General features: G+C 41.6%; 1 protein-coding gene across 1 annotated transcript in view; it reads left to right on the top strand.

Moving 5' to 3' along the window:
• The window catches only part of LOC115142844 (cadherin-22-like), a 221,542-nt gene that overhangs the window by 134,480 nt on the left and 70,420 nt on the right, over positions 1–16,642 (top strand). Inside the window, exons 4-6 of the mRNA XM_065001659.1 lie at positions 6,519–6,638; positions 11,591–11,758; positions 14,539–14,726. Of these exons, the coding sequence (XP_064857731.1) occupies positions 6,519–6,638; positions 11,591–11,758; positions 14,539–14,726 (476 nt within the window). The remainder of the gene's footprint in view (positions 1–6,518; positions 6,639–11,590; positions 11,759–14,538; positions 14,727–16,642) is intronic.

Below are 16,642 nucleotides of genomic sequence, written 5' to 3'. Positions count from 1 at the left end.
AACTGTAACTAACCAACTAGGTTCAATGTTAGCTAGCTAGCTAACATTAGGCTATACCTAGCAATGCAAATGGATCTGAGATACAAATAATATTACTACACAGGTCATACATGTCACGTTTGCTAGCGAGCCAGCCAAATAACGTTAGCTTGCTAGCTAACAGTAGGCTTTAACTTGAAATGAAAAATACTTTCTGACTAAATTACAAACATGTAATATCTGAAAATGTAGCTATCTTACCCGTATGCATGGATGGACATTTCTCCCTCTCTGTCACAGATGCCATGGTTACTCTTAGTTTGAAGATGAAATCAGGAGACAGGTGTTTTATACACCAGCCTTCTGCTTGTTCACTTTTCGACTCCCTCTACATATTTGCAATCACATTCCAGAATCTTCTCCATCTCCTTAGCTATCATACACTACAGTAATTCCACCGGGCATTCCACTGATTTCAAAACTCGGTCCTTCAGAAAGTGGAGAGCAACATTTTTGCAGTTCTACTATGTGATATCTTCAACAAAAAAAAGCTGGGTTAGAAAGGATTACCTTGACATATTGCCCAGTTCATGTTATAGACAGAAGCGTGCAACATGGCAGACCAATCCGAACTCATCTCTCAGCATGTCCAGCTCACCCATTATCTCAGCCAATCCTGTCTTTTTCAGTGGCTAAACCAACTAATCTTGTGATTTAACCATTGTATTTGTATTTAATTATAGCATACAAGTTTGATATTAAGGCACATGAAAGTTCACATGTTCCAGAAGCCATTTCTGCCCAAAAATTCATTACCAGAAAAATAAAAAAGTTTACATTCAAATGACTCTCCTGTGAAGTAGTGATGCGCAACATACTCCTAGTTTCCTGAAACAAGTCACATTTGAATGTCATCCATCTCCCCGCTCTTTTGGACTATGCCATCCATAGTAGTGGTTTAAATATTTAGATTTAGAGTTTAAAAAAAATACTACATGAAAAAGTTGTCAAATTTGTTCTGTAAATTTTCTCACACTCATAATTCTCACACTTTGCTCTTCATGAACACAATGGTGCTTAATTGTTCTGGACTTGAGGCAAATTTGTATTTTGTGTCTAAAATATCCATGTGGATCAATAGGACCAAAGACGAACCTCATTGGACAATGGTAATTAGTGTTCATCCACACGACCTTTAATCTGCATCTTCCAATAATCTCTGAACCATTATCCTCAAAAGGTCATGCTCCTTGACCTAACAGAAAAGGTCAAGGGCCCTTAATTAAAAAAGACCTGGCTTCAAATACTATTGAAATCTTATGAAGTATTTGAGTGTTTGCTCTACCCTACCCGAAGTGCCAAATGGGTGGGGTTGGCAGTTGTTGGACTATTGTATTAGTCCATTTATCCAGGAAGGCTCAATCAAGCACATATATAGTATTTTAAAATAATTTAAAATAGGATTTGAACCCAGGTCTGGTAGAAACAGCAAGAAAGCATTTCTCAAATTGCAGTCGTGTGTATGCTTTTAAGTCGTATTTGCACATGAGACATCCTCACAGTGACCCCAATGATCAACACAGTGAGAAGCAGAGCCATCTCACTGACTGGAGAGTCACTGGGTGAAAGTTGCGTGAACGTTTTCCGCTGCGTTAATCCTGTAACTAATGTGGTTCTCTTCTAAGGGGACGCTGGACAGCAAAGACAAGCCAGGAAATTAGATTTGCGTCACAGCCATCTAACCCCTACCTGATGCTGCTTGTGTTGATTGACAGGGCACAGCACATGGCTTTGCATAGAGCACAGATCAGCACACAAGAGAGCAGCCTCTTAGTGGAATCCCACCACAGGTCTAGTAGAGACTAAAGTAATCATCACTCATATGGTCATATAACCTTAGGATGCTGTGGAAGGCTGTGGAGAGCTGTAGCTTGTGGAGGTCACAGTCATGACAGCGCCAGCCTATCTGGGCTAAGTGCATGAGAGATGTGAAATGAGAGAGATCACAGAGAAGAGGAATGGGATACGGTGGCCACGTGCCTCGATCAATATGGCCCACATCCAGGTATATTTGTGAGCCGAGGAACATTCAGTGTTATAGACTCAACCCCTGCGTTGTAACTCATTGGTTTTGACGTGTCAGGAGATTGGCTGAGCATGAATAGACATGGGAGTGGGGAAATCTGATGTGTCACCTGGGAGAGCTGGATGGACAAATGTAGAGCAGGCAGAGACGCTTTCAAGGGATATTTTTCATGCCTTGAGTAAAATGACCCAGACATGTTAGTAGTGGCAGTCTTTTGGATGTGCAGTAAAGAATATTCAACTGATACATTTCATTACACACACAGGTTTGTTAACCCGATTCCAGTACAGTTTATTGTTTCAAAGAGATTATGTTCGTATTGCCTATTGCATTATTCAGCAACATTTTCGCTATGTTCCTAGGTCCCCTGGCCGCGCTAGTGCCAAACTGCACAGTAAGCATTAAATCGATTACTTTCAAACTGAACAGTAGATGTGGTTCACAGGAGCCAACCGAAGGTCACGGCTCCACAATACTGTCTACTAAACAAATAATGACACAATCTAATAAAAGAACCAAGGTACAGGCTAATAAAGGCTAGATTTATTTTTCTGTCGCGGCAGATGGGAAATATTATCACTAAATCCTCATAGGGACCTCAGTAAGCAGGCCATTGACTTTTATGACAGTAATTTTTTTTTTCCCCTCCACTTTTTTTTCGCTTCCTCACCTTTATGCGGAATGCTGAGGAATGAATCACAACTGAAAGTAGTGGAGAAATAACTTTTCATGTGAAAACACCTAGGCTTTTATGGCTTTACTAAATTATCCATAATATGGGAAGGGAGCACTCGGTCCTGCAGATTAGGGTGGGCCGGACTAGGGGAGGGTGCCGCATTAGCCACTGCCACCGTGCAGCCATCAGCGCCGCGCCGGAGATGGGCACAAATCTCTTTTACGAGGCTGCCCCTTAAATAGCTGTCAGTCTAGTGTCTCACACATGGCACTCTCCTCCAGCTCCCCACACGGTAATTGAACCATCTCCCCATGAGTGCAGAATGCTGTGGGAAGCAGTTTGAACAGACTGTGTTTGTGCCATTAAAACCGACCCGTGCATAAATCTTGCCAGTAGGTGCGAAAAATAAATATATCACACCAAAACCCTCCATTCGTTCCAGAGGAGCTGGCCTTAAAAAAAAAAAATTTTTTATTAGAGCTTTCATTTTCGCACGTATCTTCCTCAATAGCCTATGTATTTTCATCCCCAGTACAGTAAATCACTGAGGGTACAATTACTCAGACACACTCCACACACCTAGCTCGTTGAACTATTAGAAGTTTTAAAACACTGACGCGGGATTTGACCTCATTTTATGTTGTGAACACTGTACTACTTAGTAACTAACATGCTATTACTAGGTAATACGCATTCGAAAGCGACCCATTTGGCATTGTTGTCCAGTGTACTTATTGGACGCCGTTGCAGAGCATCTGTGAAATATGCAGTTCACCACTCCACGCTTTTTCCACTGAGAGACAGACAGCTTGAAAGCTGAGAGGTGACATTTAGGCGGGGGTGTTTGTACGACAGAAATTAAGCACCCTTTAATGTATCTTTTATGACACAGCCAGTCACTACTAATTTTCCTCAACTGTTTCAACTGAGAAGGGTGTAAAGTAGTTAGATCGGTGATGGGTAATGTTATGCCAGACTCCCCCGTTCATGTCCACATTAGACAACGAAGAAGCAATGGAGATGAGGCCAGATACAGTACTTTGTGACAACTGCTGATGTATAAATGGCTTTATATATAAGATACATTTGATTTGATTGCTTCAACCATGGTCAGAACGATAAGTTTCAAAGAAATTATGTTCATATTGCCATTGTGACAACACAATTCTGAGATCTTCGCAAAGTGGCAGGGACTGTTTCCTGATACATTTCCTCTGAGACACATAGTCTCTTTCCCATTCAAAGACTAAACTGCATCTACCTCCGAGTTGTGTGTCTTAAGTATGAAATTGGCAGGGATATGCAGTCCATATCTGCTAGCTGATGTAACATCAATGCCATTGCTGAGCATGAATAGTGATGTATGTGCGATGCTGGTACATTGATATTACATAGATGTGCGTCCCAAATGGCACTCTATTCCCTACATAGTGCACTATTTGGACTACTTTTGACAAGAGCCCTATTGGGCCTCGTCAAAAGGAGTGCACGATCTAGGGAATAGGGTGCAATTTGGTATGCAGACATAGGTTTCAGAATGCCTTTCATTCTGGTGGAGCAGTGATATGAGGTTCCATAGTATATGCAATATTAATGGCCAGGACACGCTAATAGTAGGTCTTTCCAAACCTACAGTAGCCAGAGATTGAAAACATTCAATGTGAAACTCGGCTGAATACGAGAAAGATCCACAAACAAACAGGTAAACATGCTTGTTAAAAAAAAAAGTGCACTTAGTGTATATCTGCCATTACGCTGTTAAAAAAAAGGAAATAAATTACTCCACTACCATCCGTCTCATCTCAAAGCAATTTACTCATCCGCTTCTATTTAGAGAGCGGGCAAAACAAATCTTTAGATAATGAATAAAGGGCGCTTTCTTCATTAAAATACTTTTCTCATTACTGTAACATTTTGTTGTTTACCTATTGGGTTAGTCAATAACTTTTATTGAAATTCTCTTGAGGCTGTCACAAAGTGGAATCTGCTTAAGACTGACAAACCCCACAGCCGATAACTAATGCCTTAGCTGCTTCTGCTTGTGAGAGCTGAGGCCAGCCAAGGCATTAGTAACGACTCTAGCTGCTGCAGACTTACTCCTACTTCACATTTTTTTTTTTAATATATACACAATAACGTAGCATTTGCATTTATATAGTTCTTCCAGCCGCCTCGCACCCAGGCAGCCCCGAAACAGCTGAGCGTCACGCTGATTATTACCTGGGGAAAATTAAGATAAGAAAGTAATCCCATGAAAGGGAATGGCTGCTCTGCTTTACCAGTGCACAACCAGGTATGCAAAAATGGACAACCCCCCTATTTCCAGCAATGCAAAAAAAGTTATCTGCTGTAATGCCTTCTGTTTCTAAGGCGATAAGGACAGTTTCAAATTGATACCAGCCAGACAATGACAGAAAACCTGATATTTGAGGATAGGCAAGGTATCTACTTTTAGCCCCGTACCAACCACCCTGATCTCCCGAGCTTACATTATGTTTCGCTGTAAGGAGATCAAGACTGTTCGTAGCAGTGATAATGATGGTAGCATACAACACAGTACACGCTTAAAGACCTCATTCGAACAGCATCAATAGATCCAGCCATTGAATAATCCAAAGGGAGTTGAAATATGAACTCTTAAGCGGGAATTAGGTTCAATTTAAAGAGCTACACTGATCACAAGGATTTAGCAGTGCAATAATAGGACGCTAGCTTAAAGTTCAAGCACATCACAGAATTCCCAGGCTTTAGTTCCGTACCATTGCAGAGAACATTTACTTTAGCTAGCTTTGCTAATAGCTGGCGCAGGTCACTGTGGAGAAACTTTGCGGCCCTGCTAGCGAGAGAAACCAAAAAGGCGCCTGTGGTAATGACTGGGTGGCTTTTAATGATAATCCACTGTCCTTTTCCTTACACCACCATGACAGGAAACAAACAGAGCGCTGACACATCCTGCTAATTAGGATCATTATCATACGGTCATTATGCGGCTGGACAGTAGCATGACAGGGCTCTGGGAAAGACTACAGCTGTGACCTTTTGTGGACAACACCAGCTGTCAGTAATTACCTATATCTTGGCCTGGGATGGAGGCCGACTCTCTTTCCTTGAGGGGCCATTGCTGCCACAAACCCAGTCACCCCATTCAAGGTGTTTCTCCACAGAGAAATGGCTAACAAGCTAAAAGGCAAGTTTAGCTTCCTTTCCCCACAGGACTCAGGCTCATTAAGCTTTATGTGCTTAGGGCTTTGCTTTGGCTAAAATGTGTGACGAAATGTAAATATGGCCTTTGGATTGTAGTGCCAGAGGCCTGTGGCTACACACACAATTGACTTGGAACAGAGCGACAATTATGCTTCAATGAAATAACTGTGTTCCCCAATAAATCACAATTTTAAAGTCATCATGGAAACTATTCATGTCCATATGTGGTTGTAATCACTGTTAAATGTTTGTTCGATTTATCACGTTCTTTCATCAGTCTTTGAAAATAGAGTTGTTAAATGTCTTAATGTTCTCTTTCATCTCGAAAGACACAGCTTGTTGTCAGATGAAGGGGAGAACACTTGGTCACGAAGGGGAGGTGTCCTGAAATAACACATATATTATTTTGAGGAACTGAAATGGCTCCACAGCCTTTCCATCCTCCCCACTCTCTCTGTCTCGTGGTTCCTCTTCCTCACTGATTCACTGATCTGTTTGTATGAGTGGAGGTCTCACCTGGACGTCCTGAAGCCTTGTGTTATTGTGCTGTTCTGACATGTAATTCTCCTGCAGGAACATCGGTGATGAAGGTCACTGCGTCAGATGCAGATGATCCTACATACGGGAGCAGTGCCAGGGTTGTGTACAGCGTGCTGGACGGAGAGAGGTTCTTCACAGTGGACAGACAGACAGGTAAGGGTAAGGGCAGACTCACAGACAGGTAAGGGTAAGGGCAGACTCACAGACGGGTAAGGGTAAGGGCAGACTCACAGACAGGTAAGGGTAAGGGCAGACTCACAGACAGGTAAGGGTAAGGGCAGACTCACAGACAGGTAAGGGTAAGGGCAGACTCACAGACAGGTAAGGGTAAGGGCAGACTCACAGACGGGTAAGGGTAAGGGCAGACTCACAGACTTGTAGTATTACAAATGAAATGGTATTCGTGACACCTTACCGTGAAACGCTTACTACACGACAAAGCAGATTTTTTAAAAGTAAGTAAGAAAAATGTGCTCAATAAACTAAAGGAAACATAGTAACACAATAAATAACAATAACAAGGCTAAATATAAGGGGTACCGAATCAATATACAGGGGTTAGTCGAGGTAATTGAGGTAATATATACATTTTGGTAGTGGTACAAAGAGTAGCAGCAGCGTATGTGAAGAGTGTGAAGGAATGTATGTGTGTGTGTGTGTGTGTGTGTGTGTGTGTGTGTGTGTGTGTGTTGGAGTGTCAGTGTAGTATGTGTGAGTGTGAGGTTAGAGTCCAGTGAGTGTACATCCAGCCTGTGCAATAGAGAATAAATAATAATTAAATAAGGGGGTCAATGCAAATAGTCCGTGTAGCCATTTGATTACAGTAACTATTCAGCAGTCTTATGGCTTGGGGGTAGAAGCTTGGCGCTCTGACTTGGCGCTCTGGTACCGCTTGCCGTGCGGTAGCAGAGAGAACAGTCTATGACTTGGGTGACTGGAGTCTTTGACAATTTTTAGGGCCTTCCTCTGACACCACCTGGTACAGAGGTCCTGGATACTTTATCCAAGGAAATAATAATGAATCAGCAAATAGTGAGTTTATGTATTTCTTGTCTCATACCTCATATTGTGTACTTATACTTCTCAAAATCTAAGAATACGTATTGAAATGAAACATCTCTGAAGTGTTATATTACAGTCTGTTGAGAAAACTGATTGTATCTCCCAGTCAGCACATTTGGGTGAATTCCCTCTATGTCGGAGGTACATGGGCATGAACTGTAGTCTTTCAGGCATATCCCAAGGTTTGTGTTGTCTGCAAATGTACCCCCTACTTTCAATGATTCCTTTTTTGGTCTTCCCACTTTGATTCGGTTGTGCCTAGATGATGAATGGTCCTGCCTCAGAGGCGTTGGATCATTTTTATGCATATTTATGAATGGCCCGGCCTCGGACTCATAGATCATTTTTATTCACAATCAGTTCAAAGACACTATGTATTTGTAAGTAAGTGGACACCCCTTCAAATGAGTGGATTCGGTTATTTCAGCCACACCCGTCGCTGATATGTGTATAAAATCAAGCCCGCCACCATCCAATCTCCATAGGCAAACATTGACAGTAGAATGGCCTTACTGAAAAGCTCAGTGACTTTCAACATGGTACCGTCATAGGATGCCATCTTTCAAACAAGTCAGTTAAAATGTATGCCCTGCTAGAGCTGCCCCGGTCAACTGTAAGTGCTGTTATTGTGAAGTGGAAACGTCTAGGAGCGACAACAGCTCAGTCGCGAAGTGGTAGGCCACACAAGCTCACTGAACAGGACTGCTGAAGCGCCGAAGTTTCTAAATATCGTCTTTCCTCGGTTGCAACACTCACTACCGAGTTCCAAACTGCCTCTGGAAGCAATGTCAGCACAATAGCTGTTCTTCGGAAGCTTCATGAAATTTCCATGCAGCTGAACACAAGCCTAAGATCACCGTGCGCAATGCCAAGAGTCAGCTGGAGTGGTGTAAAGCTTGCAGCCATTGGACTCTGGAGCAGTGGAAATTAGTTCTCTTGTGTGATGAACGCTTCACCATCTGGCAGTCCGAAGGACGAATCTGGTTTTTGCAGATGCCATGAGAATACTACCTGCCAGAATGCATAGTGCCAACTGTTTGGTGGAGGACGAATAATGATCTGGGGATGTTTTTCATGGTTCGGGCTAGGCCCTTTAGTTCCGGAAGAGGGAAATATTAACGCTACAGCATACAATAATATTCTAGATGATTCTGGGCTTCCAACTTTGTGGCAACAGTTTGGGGAAGGCCCTTTCCTGTTTCAGCATGACAATGCCACCGTGCACAAAGAGAGGTCCATACAGAAATGGTTTGTCAAGATTGGTGTAGAAGAACTTGAATGGCCTGGACAGAGCCCTGACCTCAAACCCCATCAAACACCTTTGGGATGAATTGGAACGCCGACTGTGAGCCAGGCCTAATCGCCCAACCTCAGTGCACAACCTTACTAATTGTGACTACATGGAAGCAAGTTCCCGCAGTGATATTCCAACATCTAGTGGAAAGACTGCCCAGAAGAGTGGAGGCTGTCATAGCAGCAAATGGAGGACCAACTACATATTAATGTTCATGACTTTGGAAAGAGATGTTCGATGAGCAGGTGTCCACATACTTTTGGTCATGTAGTGTAGGTGCAGGTAAAAGAACAGAACCTAGCTGAGAATTTCACCTCGTAAATTTTGTCGCAGTCACTCAAAAGTGTTAATCCTTAACCATCTTTCTGGATCCATGAACAATGACTTACATGTGAGTTTTTTTTAAAGGAATGGTATGTCATCTGAATGTATTTTAACTTCATTATGGTATTTGGTATTGAAGTTCAAGTTTGAGTTACTTCTCAGGATGAAAGCCGAAGGGTTCTACTTAATTATATTCCATACATTTCTAGAGATATAACAACTTCTTGGAGCTCTGCTCTCACTACCCTGTCATAAAAATACATTTACATGTTGGTAATTTTGCAGACACTCTTATACAGAGCGACTAACAGTCAAACACGCAGGGCTCAGTCATTGACAACTGATGTGCGATATTTTTTCAGGGATGAAATTTCAAGCATGTTACAAACATTAGCAGTCAAGAAACATTTGATTGAGTTGAATGAGATCTTACTAAGAAAGAGCTGATGCAAAAAGCTGAATTTATGATGTCTCCCATGCCCTTGGTTCTTGAAAGCAGTATTATGTGCCTCTATATCCCGCAACTGAATTTGACTATGCTGACATACAAACATTGCCTGCAGCTACTTGATGTTGAATGTGAGTGGAATCTCTAAGTTGTGTGTCTAGCAGACAAGCACAATGCAAGGCACTGGGAGAGATGCCATCAACTCGGGCAATGCAACAATGGAATTTGATGCAGATGTCCCACCAGGGAATATAATTGCATTAGTCAGCAGCACACAGCTCCCACTATTTGACCAGAAAGTTGACTCTTTACATTATCATCTTGTTCAGTGAGTCTGGGATCGGTATGAAAATATATACAGATGGAAATTGCACTGAAAGGAGGAGAAATTCACAACCTTCTCTGATTTAGAATTTCCTTTTTCTGTTTTGAAATACTCTGAGGATGTTAACAATTCCAATTGGGTTCGGATTTATACTGCCTTGTGGTATATTGCCATGCTATTTTTTGCCAGGTTCTTGGAGAAACATACCTAGAAAGGTCATGTTTGGGGTAAGGTGGTAAATATACTATCATTCAAAAGTTGGGGTCACGTAGAAATGTCCTTGTTTTTTAAAGAAAAGCAGTACATCAACAGTGAAGAGGTGACTCCGGGATGCTGGCCTTCTAGGCAGAGTTCCTCTGTCCAGTGTCTGTGTTCTTTTACCCATCTTAATATTTTATTTTCATTGGCCATTCTGAGATATGGCTTTTTCTTTGCAACTCTGCCTAGAAGGCCAGCATCCCGGAGTCACCTCATCACTGTTGACGTTGAGACTGGTGTTTTGCGGGTACTATTTAATGAAGCTGCCAATTGAGGACTTGTGAGGTGTCTGTTTCTCAAACTAGACACTCTAATGTACTTGTCCTCTTGCTCAGTTGTGCACCGGGGCCTCCCACTCCTCTTTTTATTCTGGTTAGAGCCAATTTGCGCTGTTCTGTGAAGGGAGTAGTAAACAGCGTTGTATGAGATCTTCAGTTTATTGGCAATTTCTCGCATGGAATAGCCTTCCTTTTTCAGAACAAGAATAGACTATTGAGTTTCAGAAGAAAGTTCTTTGTTTCTGGCCATTTTGAGCCTGTAATCGAACCAACAAATGCTGATGCTCCAGATACTCAACTATTCTAAAGAAGGCCAGTTTTATTGCTTCTTTAATCAGCACGACAGTTTTCAGCTGTGCTAACATAATTGCAAAAGAGCTTTCTAATGATCAATTAGCCTTTTAAAATGATAAACTTGGATTAGATAACACAACGTGTCATTGGAACACAGGAGTGACAGCTGCTGATAATGGGCCTCTCTACGCCTATGTAGATATTCCATTTAAAAAAAAAAAATAGTTTCTAGCTACAATAGTCCTTTACAACATTAACAATGCCTAAACAGTATTTCTGATCAATTTGAAAAGCAAAAAACATGCTTTTCTTTCAAAAACAAGGACATTTCTAAAGTGACCCCAAACTTTTGAACGGTAGAGTATATGTATGTTATTGTTAAAGCGTCGGAACTTCACAAAATGCTCACTCACATCACATGAAGAGAAGTCATAAGATTGTCTTGGTTTTCTATCTTAAATCCACTCCTCCTCGATTGCCAGTGAAAGACGAGCACTGGATTTTTCGCCGGAACATTCTTCAGTGGTGTGTGCCTTCATTCTGGCCCCTATATATTATTCATTTTAATACAGCTCAGCCATAATGATATAAGGATGGAGGCACAGATGTGACACAATCTACTCTATCAAGACGAGCTGAGAGGGTGAAATGGAATGTGCCGCACTTGTGCCTCTAATAGAGTGCTTAACTGAAGTTGATATTCGCTACTAGAGAAGATTTAGCAGGCTATCACATCTGAGAGCTAAGCGCTAACGTGACCTTTCCCTTTCGGTGTCTCTCTCTCCCTCCATACCCCCCCCTTCTCTCTTTCTCTCATATCAGGACTGATTCGGACGGCCGTGGCAGATCTGGACCGGGAGAAGCAGGATCGCTACGAGCTGGTCGTCAAGGCAACCGACATGGCAGGCCAAATGGGCGGTCTCTCCGGCTCCACCACAGTGACCATAGTTATCACAGATGTTAATGACAACCCACCACGCTTTCCGCAGAGTGAGTCACTCTCTTATTAAGAGGCGGGACGAGATATATGCTTGCAGTGCACTTACACCCATCAGTAATAAGTATCAGTCTACCTGGAGTGTCCAGAAGCACTTGGAGAAAATAATTTCACTTATATTTATCCACAGGTCTAACACTTGGCTTAGAAGGGTTAAGCAATTAACTGATGAAAGTGGTTTTGGGAGTTTCCATATGTCTGCATATGATAAGGCACAGAATCAATAGAGCTGATTAACATTTTTTTTATTCCAGTGGTATAGATTTATGCTGTTGACATTCATAATGTATCAGCTGGAGAAAGGTCAAAGGCCGTCATGGAACCCGGTTATCAATATACAGGGTCCTGTTTGAATACTTCAGAAATGCATCCTTCCTTCATACCTTTCTTGAGGTACTAACAGATCTGAACTGGTGAAATGAATAGGTTGCTGACCTTGCTTAAGCTTATCCAATCACTTATAGATATCTGCTAAGCTTATGGAAACAAGGAAGGAAGGATGTCTGTCTACAGAATTTAAATAGGGCCTTGGGAAAATAAAAAGGCTGCAACATTTTCCTGTCATTTAGAATTATGATACTTTCTTTTTTATTTCTCAGTGTCTTTTATAAATGAAACTCAAGTGAACAAACTTGAACCAAAGCAGTACTATACAACAGCAAAAAATAGACAAATTCCATGTCACAATGGACATATAAATATGTATTGTACATTTCACATTGGTCCTCAGTAAAAGGATGAGGATGTCTTCAACATGTGTTTCCTGGTGAAACAAAATCCTACCTATGACACTAGTACATGATTCAGAAACGTTAAGAACCTTTTCTAGTGTATACTTGACGTCTTCGTGGAACTAAAAGTGTAGTTATCTTGTAAACCACATGCACAATACCAGCACATGGTCTGTTAATCAAATCATATGTATCTATAAAGCCCTTCTTACATCAGCTGATATCTCTAAGTGCTGTACAGAAACCCAGCCTAAAACCCCAAACAGCAAGCAATGCAGGTGTAGAAGCACGGTGGCTAGGAAAAACTCCCTAGAAAGGCCAGAACCTAGAGAGGAACCAGGCTATGAGGGGTGGCCAGTCCTCTTCTGGCTGTGCCGGTGGAGATTATAACAGAACATGGCCAAGATGTGCAAATGTTCATAGATGACCAGCAGGGTCAAATAATAATAATAATATGGCCACCAAACTATTTACATTGACCCCCCCCCCACCAAACTATTTACATTGACCCCCCCCCCCCACCTTTATTTTTATTCTGCTTTTATTCTTTTTATTCTGCTGCTACTCACCGCTTATTATCTATGCATACTCCCAATTCAATATTATACCAACAATTCCACAAATCCAATTTTAATTCAATTCCCTCATGTTTTCAGGCTGATTATGTCACTGTTCAGACAGCCTAGCTATACTGAACATATATAAATATATTTTGAAATGATTTAAAACAAATCCTTCAGTACATTTTCTATACCAATTACACTAATTGGGAAATGTACAAATATTGAATTCCAATTCAATTCCAAAGATTTAAGGTTTTATGATTACAATTCAATGTCAAAAATTCAAACAGTCTAATTCCAATTCCATAATTTGAAGATTGTTGAAATTCGAATTCAATTCTCCACTTCATGAGTGAAATCAAGATTTGAATTGGAATATCTAATTCAATTGGAATTGATACCAACCCTGGTGAATAGTAGCAGTGAGTGTTTTTCCTCATTTCCCATTCTTATGAGATGACCAACATTACTTTTATCAGATAACTGTCTTGAGTTCAAGTGTGTTGTACTTGATTTCTTCTCTTCCAGTCATGAGACTCTAGTCTCTTCATCTCACATAAGCTGATTTAGTCCATCTCTTGGCTGTTGCCTATATGATTTTTTTCTGCTCTATAACTTCTAGCCATTTCAAAATACTGTATGGGGGTAAGAGGATACATAGTTTTATTAGAAAAGCACAGGATTATGGCCTCTCGGGTGGCACAGTGATCTAAGGGGTCACTTCAGCCTGGCGTTCAATCACAAATTAACAAGAATGGAAGCTTTCAGCCGATATAAGACACTTATATGTACCGATATTGGTTGTTTCTCTAAAATCTGTGATCGTGACACACGGCACTGCATGATTTAAAACTGCCCTGTTGACAGGACGCCTATCCCTACTTTAACTTGTTCTCAGAAAAATAGCATTCTATTTGGTCAAACACAATCTTCTCCATTAGTTCATTAAGAACAGGCAGCAAACTGATTGGGAGGCAGTTAGAGCCAGCAAAGGGTGCTTTACTATTTTTAGGCAGTGCAGTTACTTACTTTAGCTTCCTTCACGCCTGTGGACACACACATTCCTTTAGGCTTTAGTTAAAGATATAGCACATAGGGCATTGAATCGTGAGTACCAATGGGATTATGGGTCAAACACTGGGGGTGGATGGATGCATGAGTCACTAGGTTGTTGTCTCTACAGAATAAAGATCCTGGGTGAATTCTCTTTTTGCTGATTATGGAAGTGCTCATACATAGAGTAAATTGTGGGCTTGTGTATTGAAGGCATCTGTCTTTCTTCCTCCACCTACCAACCACCTACCTTCATCATCTACTTCTCTTCTTCTTCTTACTCTCCCTCCCAAATATTATCTTCCTCCTCCTCATCTTCCTCCTTCTTCTCATGCTTCCCCTAATATTCACCTCATCCACCTTCTCTCCTCTTCTTACACAAATGTCTCCCTCCACCTTCTCCACCTCCCCACTCCTCTTCTTCAGAGATGTATCAGTTTTCAATGTCTGAGGGGGCAGCCGTGGGGACGCCGGTGGGGAGGGTGATCGCCACGGACGCGGACATGGGGGAGAACACAGACATGAGCTACCTGATCAAAGATGAGGAGGGCGGGGAACTCTTCAAAGTCACCACCGACAGTGACACGCAAGAGGCCATCATCACCATCAAAAAGGTGGGAGTAAAATAAAGCTTTACCACCTAATGGTTATAGTTAGGATTAGATCTGATAAGGATTGATCCTAAATCTATGTCTACGGGTAACTTTTACACAAGGTTAGAGTAGGATACAGTTGCTCCTAAACAGTGATCTAAGATCTGTGCCTACATGAAGCAAAAGCTTACAGTACAACACATTCTACTTTCTGTAACAAAGAATCTGCCAGTAATGTGATATTTCTGTGTTACATTTTGTAAAACATATAGAAGTTCAGTCTATCGTCACAGCAATTACAAGTGTTAATTGCAGAATGATCCTTCTAATTCCTGATTGTCTTGATTCTAATCTTAATTCAGTTGAACCAGTCTGTTAATTGACTGTGTGGGAAGGAAATCATTACATTCTTTCACATCAGAACATTGTCATATATTGTCATTAATCTTAACTGATTGCTTGGAAGGTAAAGATTTCATATACCAGAGACATTTGACAACCATTCACCTGGCAAACCACAGTGCCTTGCAAAAGTATTCACCCCCCTTGGCGTTTTACCTATTTTGCTGCTTTACAACCTGTAATTTAAATATATTTTTATTTGGAATTCATGTAAAGGACATACACAAAATAGTCCAAATTGGTGAAGTGAAATTAAAACAATGACTTGTTTCAAAAACGGAAAAGTGGTGCGTTTGTATTCACCCCCTTTGCAATGAAGCCCCTAAATAAGATCTGGTGCAACAATTACCTTCAGAAGTCACATCATTAGTTAAATAAAGTCAACATGTATGCAATCTAAGTATCACATGATCTGTCACATGATCTCAGTATATATACACCTGTTCTGAAAGGCCCCAGAGTCTGCAACACCACTAAGCAAGGGGCACCACCAAGCAAGCAGCACCATGAAGACTAAGGAGCTCTCCAAACAGGCCAGGGACAAAGTTGTGGAGAAGTACAGATCCGGGTTGGGTTATAAAAAAACATATGAAACTTTGAACATCCCACAAAGCACAATTAAATCCATTATTAAAAATGGAAAGAATATGACACCACAACAACCTGCCAAGAGAGGGCCGCCCACCAAAACACATGGACCAGGCAAGGAGGGCATTAATCAGATAGGCAACGAAGAGACCAAAGATAACCCTGAAGGAGCTGCAAAGCTTCACAGTGGAGATTGGAGTATCTGTCCATAGGACAACTTTAAGCTGTACACTCCACAGAGCTGGGCTTTACGGAAGAGTGGCCAGAAAAAAGTAAGCAAAAATGTTCGGTGTTTGCCAAAAGGCATGTGGGAGACTCCCCAAACATATGGAAGAAGGTGCTCTGTTCAGATGAGACTAAAATTGAGCTTTTGGCCATCAAGGAAAACGCTATGTCTGGCGCAAATCCAACACCTCTCATCACCCCGAGAACAACATCCCCACAGTGAAGCATGGTGGTGGCAGCATCATGCTGTGGGGATGTTTTTCATCGGCCGGGACTGGGAAACTGGTTGGAATTGAAGAAATGCTGGATGGTGCTAAATATAGGGAAATTATTGAGGGAAACCTGTTTCAGTCTTCCAGAGATTTGAGACTGGGACCGAGGTTCACCTTCCAGCAGGACAATGATACTAAGCATACTGCTAAAACAACACTTAAGTGGTTTAAGGGGAAACATGTAAATGTCTTGGAATGGCCTAGTCAAAGCCCAGACCTCAATCCAATTGAGAATCTGTGCTATGACTTAAAGATTGCTGTACACCAGCGGAAACCATCCAACCTGAAGGAGCTGGAGCAGTTTTTCATTGAAGAATGAGCAAAAATCCCAGTGGCTAGATGTGCCAAGCTTATATTGACATACTCCAAGAGACTTGCAGCTGTAATTGCTGCAAAAGGTGGCTCTACAAAGTATTGACCTTCGGGGGTGAATATTTATGAACCCTCACA

This window comes from Oncorhynchus nerka, linkage group LG15 (assembly GCF_034236695.1).
Source record: "Oncorhynchus nerka isolate Pitt River linkage group LG15, Oner_Uvic_2.0, whole genome shotgun sequence".
Lineage (NCBI taxonomy): Eukaryota > Metazoa > Chordata > Actinopteri > Salmoniformes > Salmonidae > Oncorhynchus > Oncorhynchus nerka.
This window is presented reverse-complemented; position numbering and strand designations above follow the sequence as displayed.